Genomic DNA, 26,288 nt, shown 5'->3' on the forward strand with positions numbered 1-26,288 from the left:
TAGAGATATGTGCAAGCTCAGCTTAATGATAGTACTTGATAATGGTTTTGGTGGACGAGACACGTAGATAAGTAGTCGCATCTAAGCAAGAACGCGTGTGTGATAAACTGCCCAGGTGGTGTTGGGAAACAAACCGTCGCGTTGCCATACTTTTCTGCTATAGTGCACCGCCTTTTAGGCATGCTCAGCTCAACACCTCACCCGTATTCCCTACATGTTTGATTTCTTTGTCTTTTTTTTTTTTTTTTTTTTTTTTTTTAAACTACACACGAGATACTTTTGCTTATGAGAAGGTGCAGAACAAGCGTCATTTATCAATCAGTGCGTAAATCTGAATTATCAAGTGCTTTTAGTACTTGTAGATAGTCGCGGCGCCGATAATATATATCCAGAGACCCCCCAATCGCTGTTGTAGCCACTTGCAACAACGCAATAGCCACGAGATAGTAGGATATCTAAGCGAGTACCTTATGGATAAGATGCAAATCTGAGAAACTACCTACATATCTAATTATATCAATTTTCAAGGTCAATGGCAAGTCGAGTAAGATACACCTGCATGCGTTGAAATGGCCCGTTTTCAAGGTTCCAAGCTTCCCGTTCGGGCCGACCCCGAGGTCCCGAGCCCCGTTGTCTACTTCAAGTTCCAAAGTTAGGATAAGACTGTTCTGACTACCTACATGAGGTCGTAAGCTCTAGCATTATCTAATTTTTTATTGATGTTTTTCAAACAACAGCACATTTATGACATCGAAATTGACTGGATGGAAAGGTGGTGGAAGTTCAGGTTGGGGAGAAACTTTGAATCTTTGTTTTACCTCTCTGCGACCGCCGCCCGGACTCCTCTCAACCCGTGGACTTCAAGTCTGGGGTTTCATTTTCATCTGGGCACTAATAGCTAAACATGAAGGCTGTATCTATATTTCTTAGCTATACCTACTAAGTACATTTTTGGTTCCCTAGCAGCCATCATTTCAAACCAAACAGGCAATCCCGACGATCAACAAGATGGTCCAGGGCGTTGCCCAACCAAAGGTCCTGATAAGAATATCCACTCATCGCACGCTTGTTGCCCTTACATCCAATCGGGCATTATGTGCCACTAACAAGCTCACTACCGCAACATGCCCGTTCTCACTCGCCAGATGCAATGCAGTGGCTCCGCATCGGTCCTGAACGTTCACGTCGATCATATTCGAGGTGAGTAAGAGCCGTACATTGCCAAGGTTGCCTTGTTGAGCAGCGATATGCAGCGGGGTCTGGCCGCGGGCGTTCTGAATATTGATACTGGCGCCGCGTGAGAGCTGTTGATGAAGCATGCGCTCATGAGCAGAACAGCAGGGTGGACTACGATCTGGCTTCTTGGACATGGGACTGAGATGGTGTGGTTGTGGCTGTGAACCTGCTGTGGGAGGATTGACTTGACTGGATGGTGGGGTGGGAGGAAGAGATGAAAGGAGTGCCGGGTCAGATTGAGTGCGCATGGGGCATTCGTCCTGTAAAGAGTTAATCGATCAAGTCACTTCATCGGCGTCACAGAGCAAAGTACAAGTCAAAAGAGGGAAAGGTAGGCCACTTCTTGAAGAGCAGAAGAGCAAGAGCAAGGGCCAAAGAAAAAGCCAAAAAGCAGGTGACATACAATGGAGAAAGTTTCGGAGTAGAAGGGAATATCGTCTTGCGGAGCACCGGGCAGGGCCATGTATAACTCCGACTCGGACATAGGATCATCAGTGATAGCTGCCCAGCCTGCTGAGCCGGCCAGGTTGTCATGGTGCCACTTTGTATGAGGATAGGGCCAGATAGACTCGATTTCGGCTTGCATCAGGCTGCCGCGAAACTCGTGCATAGCGTCAGTTTTAGAAGAAGGTTTCGGCCATCAAGTTCTATCTGTTTCAGTCATGAGTAAATAAGCAGGGGGTCGAATCTGATCACAGGCAGAATCAGACTGTGTGCATTGGACGAGCCGTGGTCTGCGTGCATGACTGGAGCTGATATCTTGTGTATTGTGAAGAGGGAATGGGAAAGTGAAGCATAGGGGGAGAATGTCTGATTCCGATGATGCCGCTCTCGTCCACGCACGACTACTATTGCCGCCAGGGACACTGGACTTACTATTTAACCTGTGTGTAGAGTATTGAATTGAACAGCAAAAAATGTATTTCTACGCAGCTACCATGTATAACTTTCGCCATTTGAGTCACCCAAAGCGAGTCCAGCTGAGCAGTGGGAAGTTACCGCCCCCAAAGGTTGGGGGCGAGGGCGAGATTGAAGGCGCAGTGGGAAGATGTAGCGACGTCTAATCCTCATCTCAGGCTCGGAGAATGTTACCCGAGCCTATTGTGCTGATGCTGCATAGTGCTGCATCTACTGAACATCAGAAGAGTGACCTTGCAGTAGCGGCGGCTGTTATATGCAATGTCAGGCAAGGACCGTGTGGCTGCGTTGCTGACAAGAACGAGTGGAAGTAAGCCCCACGAACTTAATAATGAAACTATTGGCATAATACCTCCTAAAATTGGCTGAAGAGTCTGATATCTAACGGCTGGGACCCTGGTTGAAATAATTCACTCCATCTGTACCCGTCTCTTCACCAATCTTTCATATTGGACGATATTGGCTTCTAATTGCTAAGATGACTTTCCCGACAGCCCCCGCGCCCGATGTTGGTCAGTAACAGTGCTTAAATATACACATCGAGTAATTTCAGTAAAGGCATTAACACAATGTAGACTGGACCAAATTAGGTCTGGCTGTGACCGATATGGGTGAGTGCCTCTCCAAAGATTATTCACCTTGCTATAATTTCTTCAAAATGAAGCTAAATTGATTATTACCTTCCTAGTCAATGGCCACATCGAATCAACCTATTCGGTCGAAGAGGGCAAGTGGACAGCGCCCAAATTCATCGAGGATCCCTATCTACGAGTGCACGGACTCTCAACCGCCCTGAACTATGGCCAACAGGTGTACGAGGGTCTAAAAGGTACTTATGGGACATCAGGGTCACAACAATCAGTCCAAACATCCTAACAACCCCAATTAGCCTACCGCACCCAGAGCGGCAAGATCCAAATCTTCCGCCCAGCCTTCCATGCCGCGCGTATGCAGCACTCGGCAGATGTGGTATCCATTCCACCTGTGCCTATTGACCATTTCATTGCTGCCGTCAATGCAGCCGTCGTGTACAATGCCGAGTGGGTTCCCCCCTATGAGAGTGGTGCAGCCCTGTATATCAGGCCCGTGCTGTTCGGGTCCAGCGGGCACTTGGCCCTCACGCCACCGGCTGAGTACACGTTGTGTGTTTATGTCCAGCCATTCAGCAGTTACCATGGAACGGCACCGCTGCCGGCGGTGACTTTGGAAGAGTTTGATCGGGCAGCTCCCAAGGGGACCGGGCATGCTAAGATCGGAGGTAATTACGCGCCGGTGATGAAGTGGTCGAAACACGCGATGAAAGCGGGATTCCCGATGACGTTGCATCTGGATAGCAAAACCGGGGAGGACATTGATGAGTTCTCAACCTCGGGGTTCATGGGCGTCAAGATCACGCAACAGGAAGGGGGAGCGGAGCAAGTGGTCTTGGTCGTGCCGAAGAGTGATAATATCATCAACAGCGTGACCTCGGATAGTTTGATGGCGATTGGAAAAGGGTTGGATTATCAAGTCGAGCATCGCACGGTGAGTTTTGGTTTCCCATCTTACCGGATGGCTGGCTAATGATGACCAGGTCAAATACGCGGAATTGTCGACCTTCAGTGAAGTGATGGCCGTGGGAACTGCCGCTTGCTTGGTTCCTATTCGCTCGATCACGCACCAGTCGCGCGGGGACTACTTTGTTTACACAACTGAGAGCGCTGCTGGCCCAGTTTGTCAAAAGCTATATGCAGAGTTGACGAGTCTTCAGCGCGGTGATAGAGAGGATAGCCTGGAATGGTGTCATGAGGTGAAGCAAGTGCTCGATGGAGTTGTGCAAGAGTGAATAAGAGAACGTCAATTACATATCATGAGAAACTCAGGACCACTGGGTTGAAACTGTCCGCTTCCTCAAGCGAAAGAGCTCAAGTGTCAAGATGTGGGAATTTTCCGGAATGTTCTTTCCAAATGTCCTAGTAAAGAAAGTCTTCACGATAGAAACAACATTTGGGATATTTCTTAGTGCTTTATTCTCAGAAGGTGTAACCCGGTATTTTGGACTTAAAAATCAGGTTAGGTGACAACCTTGGAACGAGGTAAGGGCCTAGATGACTACGCATAAATTCAATAACAGTTGTCTAATACAAAGACATCAGACCGCATAACAAGTTTCACCTGTAAGACTGGGAGAATGGCGAAGTAAACGTACAAAGGCTCTGTGCAAACACGATATCATTCAATTCATTCGATCGCGCCATATTATCTTTAAAATCCTCATTCTTCTGTCTGACCACCCATCTTGCTTACTGGCGTACGCGGAGCTGCACAATTGGCCCATTCTTTGCCGCCGTGACATGATCATGAAGTTGATACTCCCCCTCACGGCTTCGTCCGGGCCCCTGAGAAGCCGAACCGCCGCCCACATGTTCGGTGCCCGGTGCAGGACGGAAATCATACTTGGACAACAGATAGGCCATGGTCAAAGACAACTCAGTCAGGGCCAATCCTTTGCCCAAGCAACTTCGGGGCCCAATTGAGAAGGGTGTAAATGCGGAACGAGCAAGTTGGACCTTATCGGGCTCGTCGAGCCAACGATCAGGACGATACTCGAACGGCTGCGGATAGTACTCGGCATTATGATGGACAGCATAAATGCAAGTACCAACATCATAGCCGCGAGGAATTACATGCCCGTCAATCATGACACCGTCCTGGATCACCTCGCGCCACAATGAGCTGCTGGCCGGAGGAGACATACGTAGAGTCTCATCAATACATGCACGAAGAAATACACATTCGGTGAGGCCAGCTCCGAGGCTGATGTCATTGGGATCGGGGAACACAGCGCGAACCTCGGTCTTGACTCTCTCGTAGATATCAGGGTAGCGGCAGAGGTAGAAGAAGATTGATGCAATAGCCGTGGAAGTGGTATCGGATCCTGTGTGTGCGCAAGATTAGTGTGTGACCAGAGTAGCATAGGAACGTTCAGGGGAGCTACATACCAGCCACAATCATAGTAGTGCTCTCCGCTCCAATCTCAGCTGGGGTAAAGCCCTGTTTTGTCTCCGGATCCACTGCATCGAGCAAGAACGAGAAAACGTCATTACGCTTCAGGGGTTTGACTGACATTCGCTTCTTTAGCAGCTGGTTAACGAAGCGAATGAAAATGTTACGGCCAGCGATGGCCTCGGGGAAGAGTTTGCGGTCAAGGCGGCGAGTGGACAACTCGCCTGCTTGAAGGAGAACTCCTGTCCGCACATTGGAGTCTTCAATGGATTGGACAATATGTCGATTTTCAGGACTGCCGATGAGATCGAAGCTCTCGCCAAAAATCACGCTAGACATGATATCGAAAGTCAGGTAGTTTGCTAATGGTAATTAGTCCGCTGTATCCGACCATGGAATTGACAAACAAGGAAGACATACACCACTTGGCCATGTTCTGCGGAGAAGACCATTCGCCTGCCGAAGTGTCTTGGACCAGCGAGTCAGAAAATGTGCGCACTAGGCCCATGATAGTATCCTCAAACCCACGGAGAGCATTGTCTCCAAATCCCTGGGCGATGGTACGGCGTTTGCGACCGTGTTGTTTCTTGTCAATCAGGGTAAGAGTATTGGGAGCCCGATGAACCATGGCCCCGTAGGCGGCCGACTTCTGAACTTGCTTGGTGAATGCATAGATCTCTGCAACATAGCGGACGCTCAGCAAAAGGTACATGAAGAGATGTATCGATGGATCATTTACCTTTCAAGCCGGTGTTGCTATTGAACAGGACGCGATTGGGTGCGTATCGAACAATATCGCCTATCAGGCAGCAGGTCAGCATGAAAGCACCACAGCATGAGAGGATTGCTTCGAACCGTATTTCTCGTGACAACGCATCATATCAAGATGCAGATCTCCTTTCCATGCATAGTATCCGCCATAGAGGTTTGTGACTTTGGCCAAGACAGGCCCGGGGAATTTGGCAAGAGGATGGAACCATATGCGGTAGACGATGATGGCAAGTCCCTTCAGAAAATAAGGATAGTCAGAACACACATGTCTGCTAAAGACGATCATGGAAGGAGCTCACATAAGCTACAAGGGCAAGAGGAACAGCCTTGACCAAAACCACGAGAGGCGCTTCCCTCAGTCGTTCGACTGCGATCATCTCAAACGATGAATGATTACCAGGCTCTGGAAATATGTCTACAATCTGCGAGTATAGAAAACGTCTGAGATCCCGCTGGACCAGGGCGCTGACTATAACAAAATTACTACGACAGAGAGTGGCTGAATGCTCTGGAGTGATTAAGCCACACCATACGACTTTGGATACTATGCCAGAAACTTTTAGGACCTTTTCAGCCTCGAGTTAGCCCATAATTCTCCGATGCCATTTGAACTAGTCCGTTGTGTTTGCTGACGGTACCTGATCGAGAACCAGGATAAGCACTGATTCAGCCCTGTCTCCACCCATGTAAGCCCTAATTATTTGGCGCTAAGTGATGTAGCATCATCATGCACTGTGAGCAGCTAGTGTCATATCCGTTACTAGTATGAGGCCAAAAGATGCGAACGGCTTTGCATGATGATGTTGGATCGTGTTCTGAGCACATGGCTTGAGGGTCCGGTGGCTGACCACATGGTAGGCCCTGAGCTGTTGCCGGTAATAGCTAAACCCGACGGGGCATTGCAAAGAAGGGCCCAAAACTCATAGCAAGAGCTTGTAGCCGGGAAATATGTAGATAGACCTAAATAGTGGATTCTCTGCGCATCTGGTTCACCAACAAATGAACGTAGACGACAGTGCCATTCCTGAGCAATGTCGCAGATAACAATGCAGCCCCAGGTTGGGCAACAACTAGCATATCTGCTCTTGGTTGAGTTGCTGGCGTGAGTGATAGTCCTCGAGGTATCTCATAATAGTATAATGTCGCTGACAGCAGGACTGCATACGATAGACATCAATTTGCGTCCCCGGTCCAATGGTAAGCCGCAGTCATCGAGAAAGCAACGAAGCAACGAAGAATGACCCTGGGGTTTGTTAACATTGAATAGGATCACCACGCAAGATGTCCTCCTCAAAGAGCATAATGTTGAGCGCTTCGTCGAAATCGGACCCGCCGATGTCCTCACCAGCATGCTCAAGAACACTGTCGCTCGACACCTCAAATCCCAAGATGCTGCTCGCAACATCACTCGACGGTTTCTTTCTTATGCGCAGAATGCACAAGAGATACAGTATTTGTTAGAGGCAGGTACAGTGGCAACCCCAGAAAAAACGAAGAAGATCGAAACACCCACCAAGTCAACTGTGACCGAAGCGGCCACAACTGCCCAAGTTACTGTGAAAGGTCTCCAAACGGCGGAGTCTTCTGAAGCTCAACCGAACGTCACCGCCTCAACGCAGATCGCCAATGGTGCCCCGATCCCGGACGCTCAAATTGATGCAAAGGAGATCCTGGTTGCTATCGTTGCCGGAAAGCTACGAAAGAGTCACGGTGAACTGGCAACAATGAAAACAATCAAGGCTCTAGCCAATGGTATGTGACTTACTCGGTTAGAAAGACCCAATTGATGATACTAATCGTAATGCAGGTCGATCAACAATGGAGAATGAGATTGTTGGGGACCTCGATGCCGAGTTCGGCTCGCTCCCCGAAAAGCCAGAGGATATGGCCCTCGATGAGTTGGCAAGCCTGCTACAATCCGCGCCCGCTTTCTCGGGGCAGTTGCGCAAAGTTTCAACTGGTCTATTGTCCAAGGTCTTCGCGCAGAAGCTTCCCGCGGGCTTTTCCAGTGGGGATGTTCGTGATTATTTGAAGTCTCGTTGGGGTCTGGGCCCAGGTCGTCAAGATGCAATCTTTCTGCGAGCAAGCACAGCGCAAATCTCATCGAGGTTGACGGACCAAAAAGAGGCACACTTGTTCTTCGATACAATTGTGCAGCAATATGGCACTGATCACGGGCTCAACCTCTTGGGGTTCACCCAAACTGCGGCGACTGCGGTAACAGTCACAACACCAGTGGACAGTGCAGCCCTCGACTCCGTGGTGAAGGACCAGACCAAGCTCAAGAAGTCCTTAATGGAACTGTATGCACGGCTCCTAGGAAAGGACCTGAGGCAAGATGCCCACGAGGCGTTGAAAGCACAACTAGCAACGGCCGAGCTGCAGCACCAATTGGACGGCATCACGGCGGAGGTGGGGGATTTCTTCCTTTCCGGTATCCGTCCTCTCTGGGCAGCCTCCAAGCTTCGACGCTTCCATTCGAGCTGGAACTGGGTCTTACAAGACGCCCTCGACCTCTTTCATCGAATCCTGCGTGGTGACTTCTCAGATGCGGATTATGCCAAATATAGCAACGCCATTGCGAATCGATCTAGTCCCCGCTTAGTGCGCATGCTGAATTATCTCGCCGGCAACGAATCTTTGGCCTGGGGACCTCGGTTTCCTGAAGCCAAAGCGGCCGTGCACCGCCTGTTGGATCGTTGTGAGAAAACTCGCACCCCTCGGTTTGAGCCTCTGGCTGCCAGCTACGATGCTCTCATCAAAGGCCCCAGCACCGATATTGACGAGAAGGGCAATATCAAGTATTCCGAAGTCGCTCGTGGCGAATCTCCGGTTGTTGCACCGATCACAATCAAGACTCGTGGTCAGTCATCCTGGCATATCAACCAGCCGATGACTACATTGTACCGCGAGGAGGTGCAAACCTCTTGGAGTGAAGGACTGACTTTTGTCAACAAAAATGTACTGATGACAGGAGTCAGCGCAGGGTCGATAAATGCCGAGGTCCTGAAAGGTCTTTTGAGTGGTGGTGCCAAAGTGATCATCACTACCAGCAGCTATTCATCGTCTACCACCCGCTACTACCAGAACCTCTACGTCGAGCATGGCGCCCGGGGATCCGAGCTCATCGTCGCTCCCTTCAACCAAGGCAGTCAACAAGATCTTGACGGCCTTGTAGAGCACATTTTCGCAGATACCGGGCTAGGCTGGGACCTGGACCATGTAATCCCCTTCGCGGCAATTACAGAGTCTGGACGAGAAATTGACCAAATTGATTCGCGCTCGGAGCTTGCCCACCGCATCATGCTTACCAACACATTACGTTTGCTGGGCGCCATCAAGAAACAAAAGCAGGCCCGCGGGTATCGCACGCGACCCACCCAAGTCATTCTGCCACTTTCTCCGAACCACGGTGCCTTTGGTAACGATGGCTTGTACGGCGAGTCCAAGCTTGCGCTTGAATCACTATTTGAAAAGTGGCACTCGGAGAGCTGGTCTGCGTATTTATCCATCTGCGGTGCGGTTATTGGATGGACTCGTGGTACGGGGCTCATGGCGGATAATAATATCGTTGCCGCTGGCATCGAACTTCATGGCGTGCAAACCTTCTCGACAGCGGAGATGGCAGCATATATTCTGGTGCTGCTGACTCGCAAGTTGGCCAGCGAATGCAACGTCCAGCCATTGTATGCCGATCTCACGGGAGGGCTGAACGCCATCCCAAATCTTCGAGCCACGCTGGATAAGGTCCGCCGCGATATCTTCGATCAAAGTACTCTTCGTGCCAACCTGGCTCGGGAAAAGGAAGCTGAAGAGAAGCTCACCATTTTGGGTCTTCAGGCAAAAGACAAAGGGGTTGCTCGGCCTCGCCTGGCAAATATCCCGTTCACATTCCCGCCATTACCTGATGAGGATGTTGAAGTCCAACCCTTGCGGGAAAGACTACTTGGAATGGCGAATCTGGATCGCGTCGTGGTGGTGACTGGATTCTCCGAGATAGGACCATTCGGTAACTCCCGTACTCGGTGGCAGATGGAGGCTACTGGGCGCCTGTCACTCGAAGGGTGCATTGAGATGGCTTGGATGATGGGCTTGATCACGCATTACAATGGACTCCTAGACGGCCAACAGTATACCGGATGGGTGGACGCGAAGACCAAGAAGGCTGTCCAAGACCTCGACATCAAGGTTCGCTATGAAGAGTATATTCTTGCCCATACGGGGATCCGTCTGGTGGAGGCCACACTAGATGCACAGGAGACAGCTGGAAAAAGGCAATTGCTTCAAGAAATCCTTCTCGAGGAAGACCTACCGGAATTCGAGGTTTCCCCTGAAGTGGCGCAGCAACTTGTCAACGAGCATGGCGAGAAATATGTTGATATCCTGTCGCTCGGAGAGCGTTGTGTGGTCAACTTGAAGAAGGGGGCCGTCCTGATGATCCCCAAAGCCTTGAATTATGACCATGCTGTGGCAGGACAGGTCCCTACCGGTTGGGATCCACGCACCTACGGCATTCCTGACGACATTGTTGCCCAGGTGGACCGTGGAACCCTCTTCACCTTGGTGAGCACGATAGAAGCGTTGATCGCGTCCGGAATCACCGACCCCTATGAGCTGTACCAGTATATTCATGTTTCGGAATTCGGTAACTGTATTGGTTCAGGTTTGGGGGGTGTTCATTCCCTAAAGAAGTTGTTCAAGGATCGATACATGGACAAAGACGTACAGAAGGATATCCTCCAGGAGACCTTTATTAACACTACAGCCGCGTGGGTGAACATGCTACTCATATCCTCCTCTGGGCCCATCCGGACGGCGGTCGGTGCTTGTGCCACATCGGTCGAATCGTTGGAAACCGGGTATGAGACGATCGCGACCGGACGGGCCAAGATCTGCCTGGTCGGAGGATATGACGATATGAACCAGGCTGTGGCAGAAGAATTTGCCAATATGAAAGCGACCACGGATGCGGCTGCTGAAGCAACAAAGGGCCGACTTCCCCAAGAGATGTCGCGACCCTCGGCGGAGAGCCGCAGCGGGTTTGTCGAATCACAGGGAAGTGGAATTGAGGTCATCACTTCTGCACGGTTGGCGTTAGACCTTGGCCTGCCCATTCAAGGTATTATTGCTTGGGTGGGCACCGCCAGTGACAAGACTGGGCGCTCAGTGCCCGCGCCCGGGCAGGGTATTCTGACCAATGCACGCGAGCAGCCAACAAACCGCTTCCCCTCGCCCCTGTTAGATGTGCGATACCGCAAGCGTCGTCTGGCGGCGCGTTTCGTCCAGATTCAGGAGTCAGTCGACTTAGAGGTTGGGACCATGGGAGATCTTGAAGACAGCGAAGCGCGTGAGCACCACCTCCGCTTTGTCGAGCAAGAGGCCGATCGCCAGCGCAAGGAAGCCTTGGACACATTTGGCAATGACTTTTGGAAAAGTCAGACTTCGATCTCGCCCATTCGTGGGGCTCTGGCAGTCTTTGGTCTCGGCATTGGTGCGCCTTTTCCCTCCCCCCCCTTTCGCTTCATTCAATCTGACTAACATGCTGAATTAGATGACCTGGACTTTGTCACTCTGCACGGTACCAGTACAGTGATGAACGATAAAAATGAGCCTGCTGTTCTCGAAGCCCAGATGAAACATCTCGGTCGCACACCAGGCAATCCACTCTTCGCCATCTCACAGAAATATCTCACAGGTCACCCCAAGGGTGCCGCCGGAGCATGGATGCTGAACGGTGGCCTGCAAGCGCTCAACAGCGGCATTATCCCAGGTAACCGCAATCTCGACAGCGTGGACGGCCACCTCGAGAAGAACGACTATATCGTCTACCCCAATCGTAGCATCACAACGTCCGGCCTGAAGGCTTTCTCCCTCACCTCCTTTGGCTTCGGACAGAAAGGGGCGCAGGCCATCGTGGTCCATCCACGCTATTTGTATGCTATGCTGGAGCAGGCCGAGTTCAAACAGTATCGTGATAAACGCCAGACACGTCACCGCAAGGCATTCCGTTTCTTCCACCGTGGAATGGTGGCGAATACCATGTTTGTGCCTAAGACCGAAGCGCCATATACGCCAGAACAGCAAAACTCGGTGCTGTTGGATCCCACAGCCAGAGCGATTGCAAGTTCCGGGGCGACTCTCCAGTATTCCTTTTGAATTTTGACGCGTTTCCCAAACTTCACCTTGCCTGACACTGTGACGGTATTTGCAAATACTTCTTGTAGTCAATATAGCAATTCAATTTGACCATCGTTGATGAATATGTTTGAAGGTCTTTCCATGGTTAGAACTTGAAATGAATGCATAGCTAGCTCACCCTGTCTGTTGTGGCGTTGATGCTCTCAGTCGTAAACTTGTGTCTGAATAGTGGGATCAAAAATGCGGATTTCAACTCGCTCAAGTCGCGCGCTGCTAGCGTCTCCGGGCGGGTGCCTTCCCCTGCTGGTTTTCACCCCTGAGCGTACGAGAAAGGAATATTTGTGCGATGATATATATCCGTGTACGGAGTAAGGTTGTAGGGATATATATTGGTACTGAGTGCATCAGACGATAACACCGGCTGGGAGATCCCCTTTCCCTGAGGATACTGCCAATGATTTGGTTTATGAAATAGACCTCAAGTATACCCCTTGTAAAGAACAGAGAGAAAAAAAAAAAAAAAAAAAAAAAAAACGTAAGGTATGTAAAAAGAACAAGATAGGTACAAGAAGTTCAAAAGGCCATGGGCGTCCGATTGGAACTCCGCCCCGTGTCCCAGTAAAGCTCGGCGAAAGCACCTTTCTCCTCCAACAGCACTCCCGGCGGGCCATGCTCCTTGATACGTCCGGTCTCCATGACAATGACTTCATCAAAGTCAACGATCGTCTCCAAGCGATGCGCGATGGCAATGATGGTGTGCGAAGCGAATTCTGATCGGATGAGTGATTGCATAATCTCATCGGTTTTAGAATCGATACTGTATTTAGTGTGGTCAGCCTCTGGAGAAGGCACTGTCAAAGAGAAATTTAAATGACATACCTGCTAGTCGCTTCGTCGAGAATCAGAATCTTGCCCTCCGGGCGAACCATGGCGGATGCGAAACACAGGAGTTGTTTCTGACCGGGCGAGAAGGTTTGTGCTGTGATAATGGCGTCCAGGCCACCGAGCCCCTCAATCACATCCCAGAGCTTGACCTTTTGGAGCGCATTAATCAGGACCTCGTCATCGAGGCCACTTCCTGGGTCAATATTGAGTCGGACAGAGCAGGTGGGCAATAAGAACGGCTCCTGAGAAATGCAGTTTAGCTGGGCGCGGAGAGAGTTGCGACGAATAGTAGAGATGTCCAGCCCATCAATGACAATGTTGCCGCTCGTGAGTTCAATGAGACGGAACAGTGAGGAGATGAGTGATGACTTGCCACTAGAGAGAAAATAATTGATTAGATTGGATCTGGAGAATACCAGCAAGAGCTCCAATGCGGGCAAGCATACCTCCCAGAGCGACCGCAGATGCCCACTTTGGTGCCGGGCCTGATTGAGAGTGAAATATCATCAAGAGCTCGGCTTGAGGAGCTTCTACACGCACAAATTAGCAACTTGGGATCAGTAGAAGGGGAGGAAGAGAAATCTCACTGATACGAAGCAATCACGTTGTTGAATTCAATAACACCTCGATCAGGCCATTCGGCCGGGGGGTCTATCGTTTCTTCCTCCTGGTGCTCGGATGTGCTCGTACGGTGGAAGTGGCGAATACGTGACACAGCACCGATCGAGGTCTCCAGAACGGTCCATTGCATGACCAACCCCTGCAGATTCTCCGTGAAGACGACGATGTTCAGTAGGGCCACACCAACATAACCAGCGCTGAGGCTGCCCCGCGTGGCGACGGCAATGCCTACCAAAGTAACAGCGAATCCGGCAACACATAGCGCAATCACCAGTTCCAGCCAACGCTGAATGGAGAAAAGCAGGTAGAAGGGCTTTTGGCTGTCATTGATCAACTTGGCGTTCTGCTTACGATACTGTGCTTCCCACTTGAAACTGCGAATGGTGACCAAGCCGTTAAGGGTATCAAGGAAGTGCGAGATCAGAGGTGCTTTGGCCTCAATATCGAGATAACGGATCTGACGCGAGGTGCGGAGATAGAACCGTTGAATGAAATAGAAAGCCAATATACAGGCGGGCACCGTAGCTGCGATATAGCTGGTTGAAACACATATGACCACCATCTGAGCGACACAGGTGAAGAAGGTGAGAATAGTGTTTAGAATGGCGAGAGGAAGTTCCATATCGATGAGTTGAAGATCCTGACTGAACCTATGAAGTGTGAGCAGGAGACTACATCGACTCGGGGCTCAGTGCTCTTTGTTGCACAGATATAAAAGGTTAGCTTACCGATTGGTTGTTTGACCGACATCAGTACTGTGAAAGAAGGATAACGGGGAGCTGTTCGGCAAAGTCAGTGACACCATAATAGACAGACAGGAGGGAGACAATCACATACTCTAGAACGCTTTTCAACAGTTGAGCATGCATGGACTTGGCTGCGCGGGCGACAAGGTTGGACATCAGATGCCTAAAAAATTGTCAGCCTCAAAACCCAGTACCCATTATTAGGGGCGAGTCCAGACGGACCAGCAAGCCAGGACAAGTGTGGACACTGCCATGACAGCAATCCAGCCATAAACACCTAGCCAGTAACCAAGCATCCCATTCGGATGCCTCATATTCGCGGCCGTCCACCACTCAACCCAAATTGCTACATCGGTTAGCGTGGAGCTTGTGGTACCGCATATTTGAGAAACACATACAAGGGAAAGTAATTCCCACCACGTAGCAGCAAATAAGGAAGATGAAGATGAGAGACCGCCATATTCCAAGAACCTTCATGTAGTACCAATATATAGATATGTCACCTGTCCGCCGTCCGTCCTGAGGCGGTGGTGACTCGAGGTCCAGGGCGGCTAGGCTCAGTGGTTGGTGTAGTTTAGGGCCCGCAACTTCCGTGATCTCCATATCGTCGCCCACAGCTGCCTGCCGGCTGCCTTCTGGCGCCAACAGGCTGTGAATATAACTATCTGAGCGCTCGTTCAGTTGTTTGTACGAGCCTTGTTCAACGATTGTGCCGGTTTTGGAGAGAGCAATGACGTGATCAGCAAACGAGAGGCGAGAGACTGCAAGAGTTGGTTCAGCATTAGTCCGCAATATCTAGAAGATTAGACGTAGATCTCCAACGTACCGCTGTTGCTAGTCATGATGATGGTGGCGCCCATGCGACGCAAGAGGCCACCGGGGGCCAGCAGGGCATTGAAGATGGCATCTTCAGTCGTACGATCGAGGCCACTGAACGGATCGTCTAGGATCACTGTATCTGGACGCGAGTATACGGCACGCGCCAGAGCCTATCCAAGCAATGTCAGTTATCATCCGTGATTCGCGGCTGATCCAATTCCCCTTCCAACAAAACACTTACCACTCGTTGCTTTTGGCCTCCACTGAGAGTAGCGGCTCCTGATCCCAGCAAGCCTTGATCTTGGTTTGGCTGGTCCCGGATGTCCTCTTCTAGTGCACATGCCTCCACCACAGTATTGTACCAACCTAGATCAAATATGGACTCACCCAAAATATTCTCCTGCATACTGCGGTTAGTCAACCAAGGCACTTGGGTACAATAGGCGATGGCTCCAGCCTCAACATGAAGCGTTCCGGTAACAATTGGAGTTTCGTGCAGCAGCATGCGAACAAACGTTGACTTGCCACAACCGACCGGGCCAACGATTGTGTTGAGTGTTCCACGGCGGATCTCAAATGAGGCCTGATCTATGACATTGAGTTTGGCCTCCTCCCAGCCAGTGCTGCTGTTATGAGCAACTACAGCCAGCCCTGGAAGAGCGTCATAGCGAGGCAAACCTTCACGGCTGGAGACGCTAGGGTACTCCACCCCCTTCTTTTCATCCACTATGATTGTGGACTGGCTTGCAGAGCTCACAATCTCGAACTCATCTACTTGGCCTTCGTAGCTCCGTGGAGAAGACTGCAAGAACAGGTTGATGCGTTTGATAGACCCGACAGCCGTTGCAATTCCAGTCACGGCTTCGACCAGGTTGGAGATGGGGGTGGCCAACAGTGTAAATAGCGTCAACGAGGTGAATGCACGGGCAGGGGTCAGTGTTTTATTGTCATGGCCCCGGGCATTCAGGGAGTATATCAGGAAGGAGGCCAATGGAGTAACGGTGTAGTTGCTATATGCTGCGCCATTGTTAGTCCTCATATGTGGGGATGGGATCTTGTGCAAATTAGACTCACCCACGGCAACAACGAGAATCAGCAATCGGCGGAACCGAATCGACATGCGCACCTCGTGAGTGCGCATAGATTGGACGGTGTTGTAGATTTTATCGGTCAAACCGGCCATGCGGACCCCTTTCATCGATCCTAACACCTGAGCGGTCATATCAACGCGCTTCTCGATAGCCTCCAGCCATACCTTTTGACGCGGACCAGCCAGAGAAGATATGAGCACACACATCAACATACAAACTAAGAAAAGTCATTATTGGCCACAATGGTAAAAGAAGAGCAAGATACTTACCAACGACGACGACAATGGGAGCGACACTAGCGATGCCCAGCTGCCGCCAAAGCAGATAAAGAGCAATGGGGATTTCGACAATACACGCCCAGACGTCATGTACATAGCGGAATCCACTGGAAATCCGCTCAATATCCGCGTTCATTAGGGTGACCGGGGCGCTGGATTCTATATCGTTGTCGCGCATGACGGTGACGTGTCGGAACATCATGTCAATCATACTGGCCCGCATCATAGACACCATTTTGTAGGCTTGATGCTGAGCGAGCGCCGTGGTGATCTGCCTGAATCAGTCCCAAATTCTGGTCGGAAACAAGTCAGGACTTACCGCAAGGCCGATATATGTGACCGCGAAGGCGCCGATCAAGCCATATCCTTGTCTCATAGTGTTAGGTCCATCCTCAGAGTCCACCCAGGTAGTAGTAGTCTCTACCAGGAATGGTTGAGCAAATGTAAAGCCGATTTGCAACGCACGAGGAAGAATTCCAAGCAGGAACGGCCCGGCGTAGTACCGCATGGACGCCCACAGTAAACTATGCGGCTGGTCCCAGTTGGCACCTATTCGCATGTGGTGGTTAGTTTACACCTATTAGTGCTTTACAGAGGTATATTTATTTACCTTTTCTCCAGAGCGTCTCCAATCCATTGGGTCCAACACCCGTCGCACACAAAGCATCTTCCAGTGCAGGCAGCTGTGCCACTGTCAAGTCTGTTCGACTCCCAAGCAGCAATAGGGGATTGATCCACGTAAAGAGGCTCAAGCCCAGCACCCCCGTGGCGGTCTCTGGGGGTGGATTTTGATAAGCACGTTTCAGAACAGAGTCTTTAGGAATCGACTCGACGACTAGCAGGACCGCTCGGAGGCATAGATTGACTGTGTAAAGAATGGGAATGACGCGATTCGACTCCACAAAGTATAGAGTGCGAGATTCCGGAATCGAAAGCAATGAAGAGAGAAAAAGATAGCCGGTGTTTATCGTGGACGGTTTGATGGTGCGGGCGTGTTCATATTGAGAAAGAATTCCGAGTACTAGGTAGGCCACCAGCGTAACAGTAGCAGTGCCGATCGTGGCACGTGTTGTTTTTCCGAAGGACGATGCCCATAGACCGAGGAGAGTTGCCTGAATGATCACCAAGAGGGCATATGCAATCTGCGAGCGCGATCAGTAGGGTGTTTCCACCGAGCGGGAGGCGACGTACCAGCTTGACGATGCCCCAATAACCCCCTGTGATTTTGACATTTTCCTTTCGGAGGTAATTAATCCTTGGCAATGCCCAGACGAGAAAGAATACTGTCACTGGCAAGGCCAAGATGACAGATTCGAAATACCAGGTGAAGTCGAAGCCAGAGGCACAAAGTTCACTGACTATAGGTCCGAATTGATCCTCGACATCGAGAGCACAAATAGTCGTCCTGGGACGAAGCCATTGTGACACCATTGCGAATCTGGCACAAACGGCTTGGACTGCAAAAGGCTCGATCTTCCCGATCACCGTTTGTTTTTGTTTTTTTCACCAGGTGGGGGAAACAGCGGTTCAAGTCAAGCAGCTGCAGCAGCGGAGTGCAACATCAAGGCCAGAATAGACAGCCATGGGGCGCTTACACTCTCGGGCAGCCCCCAATACGATGGGGATGGGCGAGATGGGGAAAATGGGCCCGATGGCGTTCAGGGAATCAGCCTTAGCATGCGGCTACTAGCTGCACGGTGAGAATTAGCGCTTACGACCTGCCAAGACCCGGTGAAATGCGTGAGAAACATCTTCTCGTTCGTGCACGCTCATCTGATTTTATCACTATAGCTGTCTGACATCTACTTGCTTCCTGGATTGCCCATCCATTGCCACATCATCCGCGATCGCATCAGCCTCTAGTATCCACAGTTCTTTCTCATCGTAAGCTCGCCCCCGACTCCTGCAGCCCATCGAAGCCGCCCATGTGTCTTGCTATAGCCAGGCCACGTTGTCGCTCCATCTCGACATGGGCCCAGGTCCACGGGTCCTGCTCGCCCCCAAAAGGAGCTGCGCCATCGACTAGATCCTGACACGGCAAAGGCAGGCGATTTGGTGCAACCGTAGCAGCCACATTCTCGGCTGTAGTGTCCTCGTCTGCCAAAAGCCGAAGATTACGAAATACCTCCGCTGGCTGCATTGTCTGTCGTCCCTGCTTGAAGACATAGCGAGAAACTGCTGAGGCAAGAATCCGATCTTGCATCTTCTCTGTCTCATGCCGACCACGAGGCTTTAAGAAATAACTAACGATATACATCCATTTATCATCCCAGGCCAGTACGCGTGTCACGAGGTCATATCGCTGATATGGCTTGATCTCACGACGGAAAAGACACACCACGCCTCCTAGAGCGGCGATGAGCTGTCTCCGCCGGTTGCGCCGGCTGTACACACTCTCGGGTGCCAGAGTAGTGCGCGGAGAGAGCGGGGTGATGGCGTCTTTGAACAAGATGACCAGGAGCTCGATGCGGCTCACGTCGAGATCGGCATAGAAGGTGCTGTTGGATTTGTGCAAGTTGAAGTCGAGCTCCGCAATGGAGCAGTAGGAGCGTGTGTATCGAGGGCGGAAGATGGTCGAGGGAGCTGAGGAGACTGTTGATGAGCTCGCGACGAGAGCGCTATTGCGGTGCCAGACCAGATGTTTAACGAGAATGTTGAGAACTCGGGCCTACATAAGGTAACGAGGTTAACAAGCGTTTGAACCAGTTAGTAAAAGATGACAGTGAGACAAACATGCCACAGACCCGGCAAGGCCTTCGGGTCCAAGAGAAAGAATCCAACTACTGCGCCGAAAAGCGCCGTCAGCGCAGGGAGAGAAATCATGGTGGGTGCACGGGAGGACCAGGGGCTAGTCTAGATAGCGCAGGAATAGCGCAGGAAGAAAAATCAAGAAGCAGTGATGAGGAAAGTGAGAAGAGAGGGCGTAATGGGTTTAAATAGTAATTCTGTCTTATTTAAATGGTGGGTCATGTATGTATGTGATCCTAGAGCGCCCGGCCACATCGACGGAATCTAAGCTTTCCAGGGCTACGAATGGGGATCGGGGAGGAAATGATATGATACGGTCTGTACATACAATTCCAGGATTATTAGGGAACGAAAAGTTTGAAAAATGAAGATAAACTACGAAGACCTCATCAGAATACCTTCATCGCCTGAATAGCGCCCTCAATCTTTTGCAGGCCATCTGCACTCGTTGGGTCAAGATATGTATCCCACTAAGTCATGATTAGCAACCATTCCTTCAGCAATACACAGAAGAACGAATATTACCTCGCGCAAAACGCCTTCAAGCGCCACGGAGCCCGTTGCCCGGTGGACGAGCTCGAAATACTCTTTGCTCAGCTCGAACGGCTGGGCTGTCAAATTCGGGATATACCGACCTAAAAGGCATTTAGGATCCAACGAATGGCCGTCGATTTGTGCTTGCGCCAGGCTGACGATCTGCTCTGGCAATTCTGGCAAGGGGACATGGGCATGGAGATAGTTGAGCACTGTAGTGAGGCAGTGGAGCGCATGAATCTATGATGTTCAGGTCCAGTCAGTAGGTGGTAATCTACCCAGAAGAGCTGGAGATTCACTTACCTGTCCGGCGCAGACATACTGCAAGCTCAAGACATTGAAATTAACGATCTCCAGTAACTGACCAGTCTGCGTGGCAATAGTCTTCACAAGTAGCTGTAGAGCCTCCTGTCCGAAACCTTAAGAGTGGAGACGACAAATCAGCCTTTAGTTCATCAAAATGATGCTAGGTATATACGTACCAGGTGCAACGCGACTGGGGTCAACTGCACACATGCGATAGTCTGAGTTCCCCTTTCCGTCTCGGGGGACAGTGTACTGCATCAACAGACCGCGATAGAAGACCACCTGAACGAGGGACTCGACATTGAAGATCTTGCCCACTGCTCCCAGAGCAGCATACTCACCCAATGAATGGCCGGCATACGAGCTGCGTTCCGAAATCAGTCCGCGCGATTGCAAATCGGCAAAAATCGCCAGTTCCATGAGCGTCAGAGCCGGCTGTGTGAACTGCGTGGCCGAGAGTAAGCCCTGAGGCGAATAATAGGTGTGGAACTCAGTCTCCTCGTCAATTTGGGGGAACAATGGCAGCAGCTGGACATTCCCATCGGGCCCAATGGACTCTCGCGTCATACTACGATATTGGTCACGGATGTGTCGGCCTTGAGGCCCTCCGAAGTAGACGGTCAACTCCTTGGGATCATTCCTCACGATGTCGGTAATGCGGAAGCCATAGTTATCGGAGAAGTAGGCATCAGCATAATCCCAGACCTGCTGTGCCGCTTTGCTTTGAGCATAGAGCTGCATACCCATGCCCTTTTGTTGACTACCCTGACCAGTGAAAAGGAATGCCGTCTCCTCAGGTTCGATCTCGGCTTCTCCACGCAGAACGGTCTCGCCGCGCCCGACGTGCTTTGCTTCCACTGAGACGATCTTGCGTCCCGCCAACATGCCGATGTGCTGGAAGACGACTTCAATCTTATCTCCCGGTAGCACCATACTCGTGAATGAGCAGTGGAAGCTACGGAAGGCGCCGATAGCTGAGGCACAGGTGTAGTGTTCGACAAGTCCACGTACCCGTGCCGAGGTGTACATGCCGTGCGTGATCAGACCTGGTAGATCTGCATATCGCGACAGCGACGCGGACACGTGGATGGGATTGAAGTCCCAGGAGACGTGAGCATAAGCCTCGTTAGAGTGTGGCATAGTGAGAATCAAAGATGCGCCACCGTTAGTCAAGGGACTAGGCTGATCAAACATAGCACGCTTCTGCACTGGACTACCATGACGCTTGAGGTAATCCATGACAGGGCTACCTCGGCAGGTGACTGCGTGATAGTCCACGGTCGCAATCGGCCGCGAACCACCTGGGAGCGATGAATTCACGCGAACTTCACCAACAGTAGTAACGGTTTTGAAGGTGTCTTTGCTGGCGTATTGGTAGGTCGAACGAAGTACGAAGACCAAAGTCTGGTTTTCCAGGTCGAGCGACCGATCCAGGGGCTGGAACCAGGACTTCGAGTTCAAGATCGCAACCTCCATCGGGCTACGGGGGCAGAGCTCCATCTCTTCCTCGTCCACTTTGCGGAACATATTCTCCCAGTCTGTGTGGTTGCCTCGGTAGAGGAATTGACTGCTTAACTCGAGCACGACCTTGTTCTCATGGTACACATCCGCACGTACCTCGACCAATTTACCTGTCTCCTCGATCGTAATGGCTTGTATACGAGACTTGGTCTCAAGTGCATAACCTGCCTGAATGGGGTCCGCATCTGCGGGAATGCGGAAGCCATTGGTGAGATGCACCAGCGTCAACAGATCGACGTCAAGCTCCCGCGAGAAAAGCGGCTTCATCAAAGCTTCCCAGCCAACGACGACACCAAAGTCCAACGGTGCCGCCATCCGTTTGCCACGCCGCTTGCTAGCGGCATCGCTGGCATTCTGTACACAATGGGCGAACTCGGCGATTGAGTCGGCCGTCACCTCAAACTGGGATTCGCGGAAGGTGTCGTGGACCGAGGGCCATGTCTCTGGTGGTTCACCCGCGAACCAGACTCTATAGTAGAAGTCTTTGACACGCTGGTTGCGGCCTTCCATAATTTCATGGATGGGAGCGTAAACAGCCTCACGCCTAAACTGGAACTTCAACTGCAGACCAATAGCGGCACCTCCAGCATTACGGTAGTTGATGATCTCAAGCGTGATAACGCCAGGCTCATCCACTCGCACCTCCACGACCTTGACCGGCTCAGAGTGTGGCCGATGTTCGAACAGCGCGATTATCGGATCTGCCGAAAGGCCTCCGTGGCCCTGCTGCACCATCACGTACGATTCACGCGTGGGCTGGAAAAGCCGCCGCAGCGGATTCTCGCAGATGGCTCGGCCCTGCACGATCGTCGCTGCGTGGAAGAATGCTTGGCGCCAGCCTCCATTGGAACCGCCCAAGGCCACAAGCCATTCTGCTAACGAGGGCGTCGATGGCGCACCGGGCGCACCGTCCAGTGGTTTCGCTTCATACAACATCGCGCCTGTGTTTCCGACGGGCGAGCAATGAATGCCCAGCTCCGCAAGTCGCCAGTCCTGTGGGACAGAGTGTGGGCTGAAGCAGTCGACAATAGGGATACCATCCTGCTGGTATTCGGGATCTTGCTGCTGCAGGCACTCAATGTGTCCATGGTAGATGTTGCCTAAAATGTCGCCTGCCGGCTCGTCCACCTTAGTTGAATATCGCGCCGCCACTGGGCCGTGCAGAATACAAACCCGGGCGACATCAGCGTCAGCAACAGCTGCAAGGTCCTCTGACTGCCACAGCGAGTCTTTTTTGAAGTAAGTCTCGAAGTTTTCGTCGAGGATAGGGACAAACGGTACTGGCTTTGTGCCGCGTCTCTGGCATAGAAGCAAAAAGTATTCCGCATCTTGCGTGCCAATAAGCTGGGCCTCAGCGGTCGGCAACCGCTTCAATATGGCGTTCAGCGCTGTTGTCGGATCAGCAAGAGCCTCGTCGCCGTTGACTTCGCTGGGTCCGGGGCCGGGGGCTACGTCGCCAATGCGGGCCTCCACGCGCTTTAGGAAATCTTGCAGGAACAAGCGGTAGGAATCATCGATCCAGCGGCCCTCAGCCGACACATAGGTAAGCGCAACAAAACGGCGCAGAACCTCGGCGTAAGTCATCTCCTCCAAGTCGACAACAGATCCCTGGGCATCGCACCCAAACCAGACCTTCACCGAATCGGTATTCAGTCGCTGAATCAGGTAGTCACGGTGTCTCTGCAGATACGCGACGCGCTTACTACGATCAAGGCTGAAGACATTGCGATCTAACTCAGCCCATAGTTGCACACCCCGCGTAGCCAGCTTATGAATAGGTTCCCCCATCTCTGAGGTTACAGTCATAATGCCGCCAGCTGGTTGTGTGTATGTCTGCTCCCAATCACCTTCATCCTCGACTCCTGGGGCAATCACAATTGCCTGTTTTACAGCTGGGCTGGTATGCGCTTCTTTAGCGGTCATTAAACGACTGCCGAGAAGGATACCATCGAAGGGCATGGGCGGGCGGTTATACCGATAGGCCCAATCACCTGTTAGGTAGGGGAATGTGTCCTGTACACCGCCAAAGCCACTGCCCCCTACAAGAATAACGTTCTCGCAGCGGCGGATAGCGTCGTAGGCTTGCAAGATCGGTTGGTGGAAGTCCTCGAATGAGTGGTGGCCACCACCTCGCCCACCTGTCCATTGGAGTAGAATAGGGAAGGTGGGATGAGCCGATGCGATGTCGAGGACTTGGTATATTGCGGGTAAAGTGCCAGGCTTGAATCCCATGTGGCGTAGACCGAGCTCGTTGATATACCGAGTGGCCACCTCGAGTGAAGGCACGCCTGCGCCGATAGTGAGTCCCTCCAGCGGAACGCCGGCCGCGCGTAATTTGGCCAGCAGCGGAATCTGCCACTTCACCGCGTGAGGAGCGGCGTAGATCATGTTGCAGGTGATGCCCCGGCCAGCAGGTACCGCGTCCAGCAGCTTGTAAATGTCTGTCTCCAACTGGGCGGCTTGACGGAATCCGCCCAGTGCCAATTCGACATGATAGCCGGCGCGCATAACTGCCGCACAGAAATCCCAGGCTGCAGTTGTGGGCGTCATTCCGGCCACCATGACCGGTGGCAAGCCCAAGAGGCGACTGAGCTTAGTATCGACAAGCACGCCGCCGCCGGCAATCTGTACCAACTGCGGTCGGTAGCGATTCCGCCATATAGGTCCGTAGACGAGACCCTTGGGCGCAGGATTCCAGTTAAACAACTCACTGCGATCTCCCAGCTCGGTGCGGGAGCTGGAGATGCCCGTGGCCAGGATAGTACGAACGCCAGTACCCTCCTTGAGTCGATTAGTAAGAGTTCCAATGCCAGATGCACCATCAGGCCCAAAAACGAGAATATGCGTGGATCCGGGAAAATGCACGGCCCGTGGCCAGACGACTTGCTGGGTCGTTATCATCGCAATGAGCTTGGGAATCAAGTTGACGGCTCCACACTTGCGTAGATCTGTCCCTGTGTGGGTGCAAAAGACAGGGATTCGGAGTTGGTCACCGGTTATGGTGAAATTGGCGACACGCTCCAGCACGCCCGGAGCGACATCTGTTAGATAGCTGCTGTGGAAGGCCGTGGTTATTGGAAGGAATCTGGTATGGATCTCAGGTTTTCGCTGGCTGAAAGGAATCCGATGTTGCAAGCCCTTTGCCGGAGCTTTCACCTCTCGTAGCCAAACATTGAACCCATGAAGTGACAGTGGCGGTCCAGCCAAAACGGCATTGGTAGGCCCGTTGATTAGAGCTATCTCAATGCGGGCATCAACGGGCAAATACCCATTGACGGAAGCTACATAGGTGTGGAGCTGGGAGATTGGACAGTCTGCCACACTCAGCATGGGTCCTGGAAAGCCCTCGCCGTTGGCTTCGGCGTCTGCGACAACAGCCGGCGGCAGCTGGCCCACGGCAAATTGGTCCTGGCTGGCAGTTCCGATGGCGAGCAGCAACCGAAGCGCATCGAGCGCGAGCGCGTCGAATTGCGTCCATGATTGTGCCACTGCAATCACAGTGGCTGGGATGATGCCTTGAGAATGTCCCGTGGCTCCAGCAAGCGCGGTCTGAAGCTGGGCAGGTGTGGTACCCACTATGCGTCCGACGACTCGATACCAGGCCAGCTGCAACAAACCGATGAGCGGCATACTGATAGACGCACCGATCAGGTAGTCGGATGGTGGCGTACGATCCGGGTTCTCGAGCCAGGTGACTATGTCCATACCGTTGTGATAGAATCGACTAATGCTCTCCTCACGGGTCTCGCGCTGCAGCATACTCGAGACTGACAGAATGAGGTCTTCCACCAGCGGGCGATAGGTCTGCCAGAGCATCCGCAGCTCTTCAAAGTAATCTTCATCATTGCCCTGCCCGCCGAACACAGCATATAGTCGTGCTTTGCGTTGCTGCGCGGCAGCCAGGAGCGCAGAAGGTGCCGCTGGTCGACTGACTTTGCGCAGAACATGGCGCGCACGTACGTAAGCGGCTAAAATGGCCGACTCGGCGTCTGCGGAGATGTCCAAGGCATAGACTACACCATGGATCTCGCGCTGCAGTAGAATATCACGATCGAAGGTATCGAGGGCGATGGTCAAAAGATGTCGGAGATCGTCGGCCAATCCACGAGGAGATTGCTCCAAACGACGCACGGTAAAACCAATAAAGCGGGCCCAAAGCTCCACCAGAGAGGATATCGGCTCGGCCCCACCAGCGGTTTGAAGATCATGGAGAAAGTCATCGCGCAGCTGAAGCGCAGCGGGGAATGAGGCAGTAGAAATGGAGAGGGTGTGTGTGAAACGGCCATCTGTGATGGTGAGGATTTGGCTGCCCCAAATGTTGCTGGGCGACGACGAGGTGGATAGTTCATCAGGCGTTGACCAGTTCGAGGAAGTCGAAGCCGACAAGACAGCCGACGGCCCTGGCAATTCGGTCGAGATCAACATGACAAAGAAACAATTGAGCGGCCTAGGCTAGGCGTCAACATATTTTTTCCCCATCGCGAACGCCAGAGCCTGCCATATATTCTTCATTTCTTCATTTCTTTGTCTCTTTTTCTCTTCGTCTCAGCATCGTCGTTGACGGTGGGGCGCAATCGCGACGGGTGGGTCTTGTGAGATGTTGAGCCCTAAGCGTCTCACCGTGCAGCGACGCTAGCTCACCGGGCAGCATTCCCAAGGTTGCCGCCAATCTGACACACCAAAATAGCCCA

General features: G+C 51.9%; 7 protein-coding genes across 7 annotated transcripts; 2 read left to right on the forward strand and 5 right to left on the reverse strand.

The window, feature by feature from the left end:
• Nucleotides 1-1,055: 1,055 nt before the first annotated feature.
• Nucleotides 1,056-1,846, reverse strand: N7525_007661 (ankyrin repeat domain-containing protein; the record flags this gene model as incomplete). The annotated part of the gene is made up of 2 exons (XM_002568067.2): nt 1,056-1,496; nt 1,640-1,846. 2 exons carry the CDS (start codon nt 1,844-1,846, stop codon nt 1,056-1,058), a joined length of 648 nt encoding a protein of 215 aa, XP_002568113.2.
• A 786-nt stretch (nt 1,847-2,632) lies between these two features.
• On the forward strand, nt 2,633-3,979 carry N7525_007662 (Branched-chain amino acid aminotransferase II; the record flags this gene model as incomplete). The annotated part of the gene is made up of 5 exons (XM_002568068.2): nt 2,633-2,666; nt 2,730-2,765; nt 2,843-2,983; nt 3,044-3,678; nt 3,728-3,979. 5 exons carry the CDS (start codon nt 2,633-2,635, stop codon nt 3,977-3,979), a joined length of 1,098 nt encoding a protein of 365 aa, XP_002568114.2.
• Nucleotides 3,980-4,436: 457 nt separating this feature from the next.
• Nucleotides 4,437-6,287, reverse strand: N7525_007663 (cytochrome P450; the record flags this gene model as incomplete). Its single annotated transcript, XM_002568069.2, has 6 exons — nt 4,437-5,071; nt 5,136-5,501; nt 5,560-5,817; nt 5,879-5,938; nt 5,995-6,145; nt 6,210-6,287. 6 exons carry the CDS (start codon nt 6,285-6,287, stop codon nt 4,437-4,439), a joined length of 1,548 nt encoding a protein of 515 aa, XP_002568115.2.
• Nucleotides 6,288-6,956: 669 nt separating this feature from the next.
• Nucleotides 6,957-12,066, forward strand: N7525_007664 (uncharacterized protein; the record flags this gene model as incomplete). Its single annotated transcript, XM_061214173.1, has 5 exons — nt 6,957-7,012; nt 7,063-7,107; nt 7,178-7,662; nt 7,718-11,401; nt 11,462-12,066. 5 exons carry the CDS (start codon nt 6,957-6,959, stop codon nt 12,064-12,066), a joined length of 4,875 nt encoding a protein of 1,624 aa, XP_061068604.1.
• Nucleotides 12,067-12,621: 555 nt separating this feature from the next.
• Nucleotides 12,622-17,919, reverse strand: N7525_007665 (uncharacterized protein; the record flags this gene model as incomplete). Its single annotated transcript, XM_002568071.2, has 15 exons — nt 12,622-12,865; nt 12,928-13,308; nt 13,380-13,463; nt 13,521-14,204; nt 14,283-14,333; nt 14,392-14,463; nt 14,523-14,646; nt 14,699-15,061; nt 15,127-15,289; nt 15,361-16,136; nt 16,194-16,427; nt 16,480-16,759; nt 16,808-17,037; nt 17,099-17,630; nt 17,680-17,919. The coding sequence occupies 15 exons, from the start codon at nt 17,917-17,919 to the stop codon at nt 12,622-12,624; spliced, it is 4,458 nt and encodes a 1,485-aa protein (XP_002568117.2).
• Nucleotides 17,920-18,367: 448 nt separating this feature from the next.
• On the reverse strand, nt 18,368-19,311 carry N7525_007666 (thioesterase family protein; the record flags this gene model as incomplete). The annotated part of the gene is made up of 2 exons (XM_061214174.1): nt 18,368-19,156; nt 19,222-19,311. 2 exons carry the CDS (start codon nt 19,309-19,311, stop codon nt 18,368-18,370), a joined length of 879 nt encoding a protein of 292 aa, XP_061068605.1.
• A 314-nt stretch (nt 19,312-19,625) lies between these two features.
• On the reverse strand, nt 19,626-26,022 carry N7525_007667 (uncharacterized protein; the record flags this gene model as incomplete). The annotated part of the gene is made up of 4 exons (XM_002568073.2): nt 19,626-19,706; nt 19,762-20,010; nt 20,074-20,189; nt 20,253-26,022. 4 exons carry the CDS (start codon nt 26,020-26,022, stop codon nt 19,626-19,628), a joined length of 6,216 nt encoding a protein of 2,071 aa, XP_002568119.2.
• Between the last annotated feature and the right edge of the window lie 266 nt (nt 26,023-26,288).

Source organism: Penicillium rubens (assembly GCF_028828025.1).
Source record: "Penicillium rubens strain IBT 27055 chromosome Unknown utg000003l_segment0_segment0, whole genome shotgun sequence".
NCBI lineage: Eukaryota > Fungi > Ascomycota > Eurotiomycetes > Eurotiales > Aspergillaceae > Penicillium > Penicillium rubens.